Below are 11,067 nucleotides of genomic sequence, written 5' to 3'. Positions count from 1 at the left end.
AAAATGTTCACCGGTTACTTCTGTGCATATTATCCATGCGTGGGGCTCTTTCTACTTGCATCATGTGATTTTCACAATTTTAGACCAAATTATTAAGCAGAAACTTAACTTTCAAAATTGTTTTATATAATACGCAGTTAGGATATACAATTGCCTATACTGCAGTGTACGATGTGTTGCCTACCATTTTATAAACAATTCCTTTGAATTTAATTTTTTAAACAATTTCTAACACTAGGAAAATGATTAAACAAATTGTTCACAAAAGTGAATTTCGACCACTGGAGGCAATGGCGCTAACAGTTTCGAGCTTACCGTGACTGATATGTGAGAAGAACTAGTTAAAATAGAAGCAAAAGGAGGATTTTAAGAATAAGGGTTGCAAAATGCTCACCAGTTGCTACTATCCATATTGTCCTTGCGTGGGGGTAGCTCTATGTCCCTCATGTTGTTTTTACAATCTTAGACCATATTGTAAGGGTGAAACTAAAGATTTAAATTGTTTAACTAAAATAAAAATAAAAACAAGAAGATTTTAAAACTGAAAGGTGCAAAATTCTCACCGGTTACTTCAGTCCATATTGTCCATGCGTGGGGCTCTTTCTACGTCCCTCGTGTGATTATGACAGTCTTAGGCCCTACAGTAAGGGAAAAATTAAGCTTTCAATATTGCTTAATAAAAATAAACGTGAAAACAAGAAAATTTTAAAAATGACAGGTGCAAAATGCTCACCAGTTGCTTCTATCCAGATTGTCCTTGCGTGGGGCTAGCTCTATGTCCCTCATGTTATTTTTACAATCTTAAACCATATTGCAAGAGTGAAACTAAAGTTTTAAATTGCTTAACTAAAATAAAAATAAAAACAAGAAGATTTTAAAAATGAAAGGTGCAAAATACTCACCGGCTACTTCTGCCCTTATTGTCCTTGCGTGGGGCTCCTTCTACGTGCCTAATGTGATTTTGACAATCTTAGACCCTATAGTAAGGGAGAAACTAAACTTTCAGTATTGCTTAATTAAAATAAAAGTAAAAGAAAGAAGATTTTAAATATAAGGGGTGCAAAATGCTCACCGGTTACTTCTGTATATTTTGTCCCTCCGTGGGACTCTTTATACGCCAATCATGTGATTTTCGCAATTTTAGCCCCTATTATAAAGGAGAAACATAACTTTCAAAATTGTTTTATAAATCACGCAGTTGGGATATGCGATTTACTATGCTGAGGTGTACGATGTGTTACCTGCCCATTTACAAACATTTCTTTTTTAAACAATTTGTAACACAAGGAAAATGATTAAACAACTTGTTAACAAAAGTGAAGTTCGACCACTGGAAGTAATGGTGCTTACAGTTTTGAGCTTATCGTGACTGATAAGTGGGAAGAACTAGTTAAAATAGCAGCAGTACTTTCAAAATTGCATAATTAAAATAAAAGTAAAGGAAAGATTTTAAGAATTAGGGTTGCAAAATTATCACCGGTTACTACAGTCCATTTTGTCCTTGCGTGGGGCTTCTCCTACGTCCCTCATATAATTTTGACAACCTTAGATCCTATACTAAGGTAGAAATTAAACGTTTAAAAGTGCATAATTAAAATAAAAGTAAAAGAAAGATTTTGAAAATGAAGGGTGGAAAATGCAAAACCGGTTACTTCTGTCCATTATGAAAGTAATTCCTCCTATTAGTGCAATATCAGTATATCACACTTTAATAAAACGACTTTTGGGAATGAAAACTTTTCCTCTCGTGCATTTTTACATAGTTTAGGAAACAATTGTTTATTGCTTCTTAAAAGATTCACATAATATTATAATATGTACATCACATATAGGTACATACTTAACTTNGTAAGGCTTTTATGTAACATAAATAAAAAATAATAAGGAAAAATACTTAATTGTAATATTTTTTGTTTTCAACAGGTACTGGGATATTACATGGACTGCAATTTACGCTTCATTAATCATATTTGTTTGTTTTTAAACTGTTGTGGTTAGTTGGGTAAGACATTTATTTTTGTTTATCAATACGCCACAGTCTTCTTTATATTTATTTCAATTTAATCATATTTTGTTTTGTTCTTTTTCGTATTTCTTTATAAATTGAAAGAAAAGTGTAAAATATGCTAAAAATTAATTTTCGATGCATTTTACATTTTTTTTTGTATTTATACGTACATTGTATATATTAGCGTCTGTTTTGAAATAAATTGAAATTGAATCTACGTTTTAACAACTACAATAATTATTTAATCAAAAGATAATGTTTACATTAATTTAACTCTTTTGCTGGGACAAAATTAACAACATTTTAGCCTAATGAAGAATTGTATTACCAGCAAAATGGTTTGCTGTAGCAACGGCAACTTTCGACTGACGCTGACATTCAACTTTAAATGCCACTCTGTTGTTTTTCTTCTCTTTTCTTCTTTCTTTCCTATAGTCTTTCAACAATTGTTTCCTTTGCTTTCTGTCTTCTGTACCTTCACCTTTGGGTCTGACTGACAACTGTGACAATGTCGACATAACAGATGATACAGTATTGCAATCATTACCCAAGTCATTATTTTGTTTGTTTAACTGAATTAGATTATTCTGAGTTAATTTATTTTTTCCAAAAACGTTAACAGGCATTCCTGTATGTAAATTAATCTTGATTTTCTGCTGAAAATAAATTGTTTTGTTTAATTATAAGGATGAATAAATAAATAAATTGACACACTTCCATTATATTTTGTATTATTACTTAACCAATTTAGCCTAATTATATTAAGTAATTTCCTGTGATTTCTTATACATTAATTCAGTGTATTACAAGCTTAGGAGATTTTATCCCGAGCTTTTATATAAAAGGGGTCACGCCCATTTATTATCTTAATAAATAAATAAATTACCTTAGATGGTTCCATAATGATTTTGGGTCTATTGTAAATGTTTGAGTTAGTACTCAAAATAGATTCACAATCCCATTTTAAGTTTTTGTTAACTTCTACTGAAATTAAATCTTCACTGTCACTATTTTCATTTTGTAGCTCTGCAATGTTGGACAATCTCTTAATGCTGTGTGAAGGTATTTTGTAATAATTTCCCTGTTGAGGTTTGTTCGAGTACTGCAGTAATAAGGAAGTGTCATAAGGAACAAACCCTTCGATTTCATAACAGTCTAATGGTCCTATATTGTCATCTTCGTAGTTAGCAAATGCCTAAGTAAAGTAAAATAAATTTAAATAAATAAATTAACAAACAATGAACTTACTTGTTCAAATTTTTTATCCAACAATTCTAACTGCTGATTTCTAGTAATAGTGGAACTGCTAATGGAATATTCAGTGAACCGAGATTTATTGTCATCATACTTATTCATAAAACAATGCTCTTTTACATAATTTGTTTCATCAAAGGTCTCAAATTCACTGCTAAAATTTTCCTTTGGATTAATTTCATTTTTATTTTTATTTGCCAATTCTATAAAATTGTCCTAGTATGTTGTCTGGATCTTCATAATTAAAATCATCATCTAATGCTGCAACAATGTCTGGATCCAAATCAGGGTGAGGTCCTAAACAAATTAATTTTTAAAACCCTATTTAACAACAGTTTCTTAATCTAATCTAACAAGTATCTATGTGAAAATGAAGAAACTGTATAAAAAAATAGGGAAATGTCTAAATTAGTATGCTCTCCACTTATTCAATTAAAACCAAAATGATTATCAGTTAGATATAAATAGGGTAACTCAAAAAAATAAAATAAAACATGGTACCTGGTTCCACTATTGCGTACAGGTATTTCTAATACCTCCTTGCAGTTATGATTAATAATTGTGTTTTATACCTATTTCAGTAAATTTACCAATTGTATANTTTTAACAACCTTAGGCCCTATAGTGAAAGAGAAATTAACTTTCAAAATTGTTATACATTTTACGTAGTTTGGATATGCAATTGCCTATGCTGCAATGTACGATGTGTTGCCTATCATTTTAAAAACAAATTCCTTTGAATTTAATTTTTTAAACAATTTCTAACACTAGGAAAATGATTAAACAAATTCTTCACAAAAGTGAATTTCGAACGCTGGAAGCAATGGCGCTAACAGTTTCGAGCTTACCGTGACTGATAAGCGGAAAGGACTAGTTCAAATAAAAGTAAAAGCAGGATTTTAAGAATAAGGGTTGCAAAATGCTCACCAGTTGCTTCGGTCCATTTTGTCCTTGCGTGGAGCTCCCTCAATGTCCCTCATGTTATTTTATATTATAACATTTTTCAACTGTATTCTTGATGTAAAATTTCATTTTTAAAATCCTTTTAGTATAGCACTTAGTAATTTTCTAAATCTAAATGTCTCCTTTGTTGTAGGGGCAGAAATATTATTAGTCTTACAAGATTTGTTAAGAAACACCACGTAGAAGGTCTGTTGGGCCAGAAGTAACTGGTGAGTAGTCTCCACTCTCATTTTTACTGCATTAGTAATCTTGAAAATCTTTTATTATAGGGGCTGGGATTACAAAAATCTAATAGTTGTTGGAACTTTTGCTTCTACTAATAATTAACAGTTACATGTGCATCCTCCTTTTTATTATGTAAGGCTTTTATGTAACATAAATAAAAAATAATAAGGAAAAATACTTAATTGTAATATTTTTTGTTTTCAACAGGTACTGGGATATTACATGGACTGCAATTTACGCTTCATTAATCATATTTGTTTGTTTTTAAACTGTTGTGGTTAGTTGGGTAAGACATTTATTTTTGTTTATCAATACGCCACAGTCTTCTTTATATTTATTTCAATTTAATCATATTTTGTTTTGTTCTTTTTCGTATTTCTTTATAAATTGAAAGAAAAGTGTAAAATATGCTAAAAATTAATTTTCGATGCATTTTACATTTTTTTTTGTATTTATACGTACATTGTATATATTAGCGTCTGTTTTGAAATAAATTGAAATTGAATCTACGTTTTAACAACTACAATAATTATTTAATCAAAAGATAATGTTTACATTAATTTAACTCTTTTGCTGGGACAAAATTAACAACATTTTAGCCTAATGAAGAATTGTATTACCAGCAAAATGGTTTGCTGTAGCAACGGCAACTTTCGACTGACGCTGACATTCAACTTTAAATGCCACTCTGTTGTTTTTCTTCTCTTTTCTTCTTTCTTTCCTATAGTCTTTCAACAATTGTTTCCTTTGCTTTCTGTCTTCTGTACCTTCACCTTTGGGTCTGACTGACAACTGTGACAATGTCGACATAACAGATGATACAGTATTGCAATCATTACCCAAGTCATTATTTTGTTTGTTTAACTGAATTAGATTATTCTGAGTTAATTTATTTTTTCCAAAAACGTTAACAGGCATTCCTGTATGTAAATTAATCTTGATTTTCTGCTGAAAATAAATTGTTTTGTTTAATTATAAGGATGAATAAATAAATAAATTGACACACTTCCATTATATTTTGTATTATTACTTAACCAATTTAGCCTAATTATATTAAGTAATTTCCTGTGATTTCTTATACATTAATTCAGTGTATTACAAGCTTAGGAGATTTTATCCCGAGCTTTTATATAAAAGGGGTCACGCCCATTTATCATCTTAATAAATAAATAAATTACCTTAGATGGTTCCATAATGATTTTGGGTCTATTGTAAATGTTTGAGTTAGTACTCAAAATAGATTCACAATCCCATTTTAAGTTTTTGTTAACTTCTACTGAAATTAAATCTTCACTGTCACTATTTTCATTTTGTAGCTCTGCAATGTTGGACAATCTCTTAATGCTGTGTGAAGGTATTTTGTAATAATTTCCCTGTTGAGGTTTGTTCGAGTACTGCAGTAATAAGGAAGTGTCATAAGGAACAAACCCTTCGATTTCATAACAGTCTAATGGTCCTATATTGTCATCTTCGTAGTTAGCAAATGCCTAAGTAAAGTAAAATAAATTTAAATAAATAAATTAACAAACAATGAACTTACTTGTTCAAATTTTTTATCCAACAATTCTAACTGCTGATTTCTAGTAATAGTGGAACTGCTAATGGAATATTCAGTGAACCGAGATTTATTGTCATCATACTTATTCATAAAACAATGCTCTTTTACATAATTTGTTTCATCAAAGGTCTCAAATTCACTGCTAAAATTTTCCTTTGGATTAATTTCATTTTTATTTTTATTTGCCAATTCTATAAAATTGTCTTCTAGTATGTTGTCTGGATCTTCATAATTAAAATCATCATCTAATGCTGCAACAATGTCTGGATCCAAATCAGGGTGAGGTCCTAAACAAATTAATTTTTAAAACCCTATTTAACAACAGTTTCTTAATCTAATCTAACAAGTATCTATGTGAAAATGAAGAAACTGTATAAAAAAATAGGGAAATGTCTAAATTAGTATGCTCTCCACTTATTCAATTAAAACCAAAATGATTATCAGTTAGATATAAATAGGGTAACTCAAAAAAATAAAATAAAACATGGTACCTGGTTCCACTATTGCGTACAGGTATTTCTAATACCTCCTTGCAGTTATGATTAATAATTGTGTTTTATACCTATTTCAGTAAATTTACCAATTGTATAAGCAACAATTGCATCAGTAAAAGAAACTAGTGGTCGAATATATACAATACAATACCTTATTTTTGACTGATTCGTTTAGCTATAGTTTGATTTTTTATTTATTTTTTTTTTCAACCCTCAAAACTAAGGTAAAGAATGGTTTTCAGGCACAACCTTCTTAATTTCAACAAAACCAGAGGTTAGCATACTAATGGAGATATTTACAAAAAAAATATATAATACACATTACCACAACGCGGAGCTGCTTTTAGTAATAAACCAATATCTTCTTGTATACCAGTAGCAAACACGGAACTTGGAAGTTGTATTTTTTGTTCACTGCAGCTAGCCCTGATGTTAACAAACTTTTCATTTTCTTCATTGCTGCTCTTTAGATGTTGCAAATAATTATAATCATCATCAAAATAAATTCCATATTTATGCTGCTCTTCAACTTGTTTATTTTGATCCACCTATAGAACATATGTGTCAACACATTTATTTTGTATTATTATTTATTTATTTCATAAGGTAACAGTTTCAAGCTGATATACTTGTAAGAGGTATAAATTGCTCACGAGTAACAGCAACAACTAAAATTTATACTAAAAATTAAACAGAAATATAGTAGAAATACAACTATAAATCACAATCAAGTCGATAAGGATCAGTAGAGCAAATAGAAAAAAAACTTCTTAAAGAGTAGTGCTAAAGCTTCAATGTAGTGACTACATACATTGTTCTAGACATTCACAATTATTTATTCATTTATATTTATTAAAATGTTATTTCATGAGAGACACGTATGGTTTACCTTAGTTTTGTTCGATACTTCCACAAGAACACGCTGAGGAGCTTTTTCATCTGCAATGAGGGGATCTTGTTGACTGCGATGCCCCAAATAAAAAGTAACGGAGCATTTCTTGTTAACAAATTTTTTCTTTTTAGGCTGCAACATAATTATATTAAAATCTACAAAAGTATGCGTCACTGAACAACTCTCACCATATTTATTATATCTGAAAATAAATTAAAATTAAATTTAGTGATACTATGGTTATGCTACACGTATATGAACCATAGATATGAACACTCATAGATTAGAGAAATATATACTATCATAAGATAAGGGAGTGTCTCCTGCATAGTCCGACTGAAAGATGGGTAAACTTAAATTCGATAAAAAAATATATTATTTTATATAATCAATAAGGTATTTATCATGATACAAAAAACAATTACTTCAAAAGAGAAAAACTAAAATCTGATATCGATGCCGTTTCATAAAAGACATTTATGGCTGTCGTTAATCAATGGGTCATATATAAGACGATCGTGACAGTTTTCTTAAATTTTTGAATACATTAAGCTTACCTTTAAGAGGTAAATGATACTTGTAATGATAAATATACAAATTAGCAGCAGTAATAATAATCATAAAAGTGAGAGTCTCTAAAACAACCTAATAATTCATTATAACCTTACGGTTATCGTACGATGTAACACTATTTAAACGCTAGTTAGTGGCATTTTGTCTATGGTATCAGTTAGTGTAAACCATAGATACCACATAACCTAGATGTTAGTAATCTATGTTAGTAATAATTGCTTGAACAAGCACGAGAAGTTCTTTTATGAAGAGAAATGAGGGGTATATCTATTTTGTATGCAGCTAGAAAAAATTCTACGGAACCGGTACCCTTTCAAGAGATTTTGCCCTTAAAACTGAAAATTACAGTCTCTGGAAAAGGTGACAAAGCTAAGGAAGTGTGTTGCCTTTACGAAATGTCGTTATTGTTTGCTTGTTTGAAAAATAATGAATTTAATGAAGCCTCGTGCCCTCAAGAAATAAAAACTTTTCAAAAATGTTATGCAGAAAGCAGAAAAAGGAAAATAATAAAAAAGGAAAAAGAAACCAAAGGAATTCTGACACCTGGTGACACTAATCTAAGCCACAAGCAACTTAATATTCTTTTAAGAACTATGCCCAATATAAAATAATAGTTAGTCCCCACATTTAAACGGAATATTAATTGTAATAATGGTATATAAATAAACACTTTTTGAAAATGTATCTACTTTTTTCTCGTCTTCTAAAATAAATCTTGCAAAAAATCTGCTTTAATGACTTTACAATTCTTTATTTAATTTAGCTTATCATATTATCAATATTTTTAATTATTAATACATGTGTAAAATTTTTCATGGCAATAAGATAAGTGGGCTTGAGTACAATATTCAGCACTGCTTTAGCATTTTTCTGTATCTGCTAATTTACATTTGCATCTACATATAAATAAAAATAATAATAACTGTATAAAATAAAGAACAGCAACTGCTTCTTGAGTTTAATAATGTGGAGTGGAAGCTTTTGGGCATTTGTCCAAAAAGTATGCATAAAATCAATAAGGAGATAAATAAAACTATTATGCAAGGTAAGTGGCAGGATTTAATTCTATAAATAAATATTCCAATATGATGATGTAAACGAATGCATCCATTATTAAATGTTTTAATGAAATAATGCTATTTAATATGAATGGGCAGGAGGAAGATAACACTTTTGAAAATACAATTTTATCTTTTTATATCCACAATGACTGGCGAGGTATTTTAAGCATCGACATTAATTATTATAATATAACAAATGCTAGAAGGCTAATGTGGGCCTGGCCTTCTGAAGAAGAGTTACATTTCATTGGCAAATTAATACTAGAGAAAAAATTAAATGGTGTTGTGTCAGTGGGATGCGGATGCGGTCTCTTCGAATGGTTACTAGGACAGTGTACCAGTAAGTAAAAGTAATCATTAATACCCAACTTTTATGAGAGATTCTTTTTTATGTAATATAAAAAGTTAGCATAATACAATAATTTTTAATTTCTAGGTTTAAACGTACGAGGTATCGAAATAAATGATTCGTGGTGGAACAGTAAGTACAGTGGAACCAAATTTATCCCTTTACTTTTTCCTAAATTACTACCGCAAACAAAACTCTTCAATAATGACGAAGCACTGCTGTTTTGCTATTTCAACGACGAAATAGCCTTTCAAAAATATGTAGCAGCCTACGAGGGTAATTTGATTTTCATTGTGGGTCCCAATAAAGGAACGAATATTTACGCGAACCCAGATCCGATAAATCCGAAATTTAGCTCGCAGGACAGTTGGAAAATGATCGACATAAAACAATTTAAAAACAGTATCAATGTTGTGTCTGCTTTTGAAAGATCAACAAAATAAAAAAAAAAGGGTTACTTAACATATTTCTTTTTTCTTTACTGTTTAATTCAATTTTTCTAGAGACACAAAAGGACAGTTTTTTGGTGCATGGTAGAGACGTGCGTTAGGAACATGTCTTTATTAACGGTGCGAAATTGGCAATCAGAACATGAAAACAACAAATTTTTTTCTAGGCCTGGATGTTTTGTTTTCAGATGCACTTTGTATGTACTGCTCTGTATACAGGCATAATCACAGTAGGCGCATTTGTATGGTTTTTGTCCAGTGTGTCTTAGTTTGTGCCTGCGCAAAGAGTTATGATCTGCTGTTGTGTAGCTACACTGCTCGCAAGAAAACGGTTTTTCCCCTGTAAATATCCAAATTGTGTAAATTTTTATTCATCATCTATATATTGCAAGCAGTTTTAAATAGATATCTAAAATGTAATGTCAATAGTCATGTAGATATAGACAATATCTATATATGATGTATTTTAATATGCAAATAATGATTATGTAATGACATAGTTTGAAATAAAAATATGTAATTGTTTTTTTTTGTCAAATTTTGTTGATGACAAATAGTTTTTAAATTATTTAAAAACCATTCTAGTCTAAACAAATTTTAAAATAGAATGCAACCAATCATCAATTGGAGCACTCTTTTTATTCAAAAGTAAAAATCAATTAGTTATAAAAAAAATCAAAATAAATTAGTTAACAGATTAATTTCTTCAAAGGGAATAAAAATAATTGCAGCTTACCTGTATGCTGTCGCATATGCATCCTAAGGGAACTTTTTGATGCCCCTTTGTAACCACAGTAGCTGCATAGAAATGGCTTCAGTTTCTTATGGACACTGTCCATATGGATCCGTAACTGTCTTCTATCAGAGAACATTTTGTTGCATTCTACACATAGCTGTATAGTTTTGTTTAAAAAATCTTTATGTTTCACTTTATGGTTTCTCAATTGTTTGGAATTCTTGAATCCTTTATTGCACACATCACAAATGAATGGTTTTGCTTCACTGTGGATGGGTCTATGAATATTATTTAACTTTCCCAAACTAAATGTTTTATAATCACATTTGTCACAAGCATATAATTCCATATCAATTTTATGGATTCTCCACAAATGTCCAGTTAAAGGTTTCCACCATGAGAAAATCTGTTCACACTCCAAACATTTAAAACCATTTTCTATATGGCATTTCACATGATAAAACAATTTTGTGGCATCATGTAAATATACTTTACATGTGGGTAC

At 30.0% G+C, this 11,067-nt stretch overlaps 4 protein-coding genes and 1 long non-coding RNA gene across 8 annotated transcripts in view; 1 reads left to right on the top strand and 4 right to left on the bottom strand.

Moving 5' to 3' along the window:
- Nucleotides 1-399: 399 nt before the first annotated feature.
- Nucleotides 400-838, bottom strand: LOC112905215. The gene is made up of 3 exons (XR_003231631.1): nt 734-838; nt 564-638; nt 400-486 (listed from the first exon to the last, which is right to left on the bottom strand). It is a non-coding gene; the product is annotated as an uncharacterized LOC112905215 (long non-coding RNA).
- Nucleotides 839-2,223: 1,385 nt separating this feature from the next.
- LOC112905210 (protein LTV1 homolog) lies at nt 2,224-3,472 on the bottom strand. Its single transcript, XM_025977176.1, has 3 exons — nt 3,257-3,472; nt 2,895-3,203; nt 2,224-2,664 (listed from the first exon to the last, which is right to left on the bottom strand). The coding sequence occupies exons 1-3, from the start codon at nt 3,362-3,364 to the stop codon at nt 2,317-2,319; spliced, it is 765 nt and encodes a 254-aa protein (XP_025832961.1). The 5' UTR covers nt 3,365-3,472; the 3' UTR covers nt 2,224-2,316.
- Nucleotides 3,473-4,957: 1,485 nt separating this feature from the next.
- On the bottom strand, nt 4,958-7,665 carry LOC108743303 (protein LTV1 homolog). 3 transcript variants are annotated; one of them, XM_025977174.1, is made up of 6 exons: nt 7,583-7,665; nt 7,392-7,526; nt 6,828-7,050; nt 5,991-6,295; nt 5,629-5,937; nt 4,958-5,398 (listed from the first exon to the last, which is right to left on the bottom strand). In XM_025977174.1, exons 1-6 carry the CDS (start codon nt 7,583-7,585, stop codon nt 5,051-5,053), a joined length of 1,323 nt encoding a protein of 440 aa, XP_025832959.1. In that variant the 5' UTR covers nt 7,586-7,665; the 3' UTR covers nt 4,958-5,050. The 3 variants fall into 3 exon arrangements, with proteins under 3 accessions (XP_025832959.1, XP_025832957.1, XP_025832958.1); XM_025977172.1 differs by lacking the exon at nt 7,583-7,665 and having other exon boundaries at nt 7,392-7,535; XM_025977173.1 differs by lacking the exon at nt 7,583-7,665 and having other exon boundaries at nt 4,958-5,395; nt 7,392-7,535.
- A 1,343-nt stretch (nt 7,666-9,008) lies between these two features.
- The window catches only part of LOC108743299 (zinc finger protein 91-like), an 8,382-nt gene continuing 6,323 nt past the window's right edge, over nt 9,009-11,067 (bottom strand). The window contains exons 4-5 of the mRNA XM_025977163.1: nt 10,563-11,059; nt 9,009-10,166 (exon numbers count right to left, since the gene is read on the bottom strand). Coding sequence (XP_025832948.1) covers nt 9,877-10,166; nt 10,563-11,059 — 787 coding nt within the window. The 3' untranslated portion in view covers nt 9,009-9,876. The remainder of the gene's footprint in view (nt 10,167-10,562; nt 11,060-11,067) is intronic.
- LOC112905206 lies at nt 9,082-9,973 on the top strand. Of its 2 annotated transcripts, XM_025977166.1 has the most exons (3): nt 9,082-9,368; nt 9,465-9,509; nt 9,881-9,973. In XM_025977166.1, the coding sequence occupies exons 1-3, from the start codon at nt 9,101-9,103 to the stop codon at nt 9,925-9,927; spliced, it is 360 nt and encodes a 119-aa protein (XP_025832951.1). In that variant the 5' UTR covers nt 9,082-9,100; the 3' UTR covers nt 9,928-9,973. The 2 variants fall into 2 exon arrangements, with proteins under 2 accessions (XP_025832951.1, XP_025832950.1); XM_025977165.1 differs by lacking the exon at nt 9,881-9,973 and having other exon boundaries at nt 9,465-9,844.

This window comes from Agrilus planipennis, unplaced genomic scaffold, assembly GCF_000699045.2.
Source record: "Agrilus planipennis isolate EAB-ADULT unplaced genomic scaffold, Apla_2.0 scaffold422, whole genome shotgun sequence".
Taxonomy (NCBI): Eukaryota; Metazoa; Arthropoda; class Insecta; order Coleoptera; family Buprestidae; genus Agrilus; species Agrilus planipennis.
This window is presented reverse-complemented; position numbering and strand designations above follow the sequence as displayed.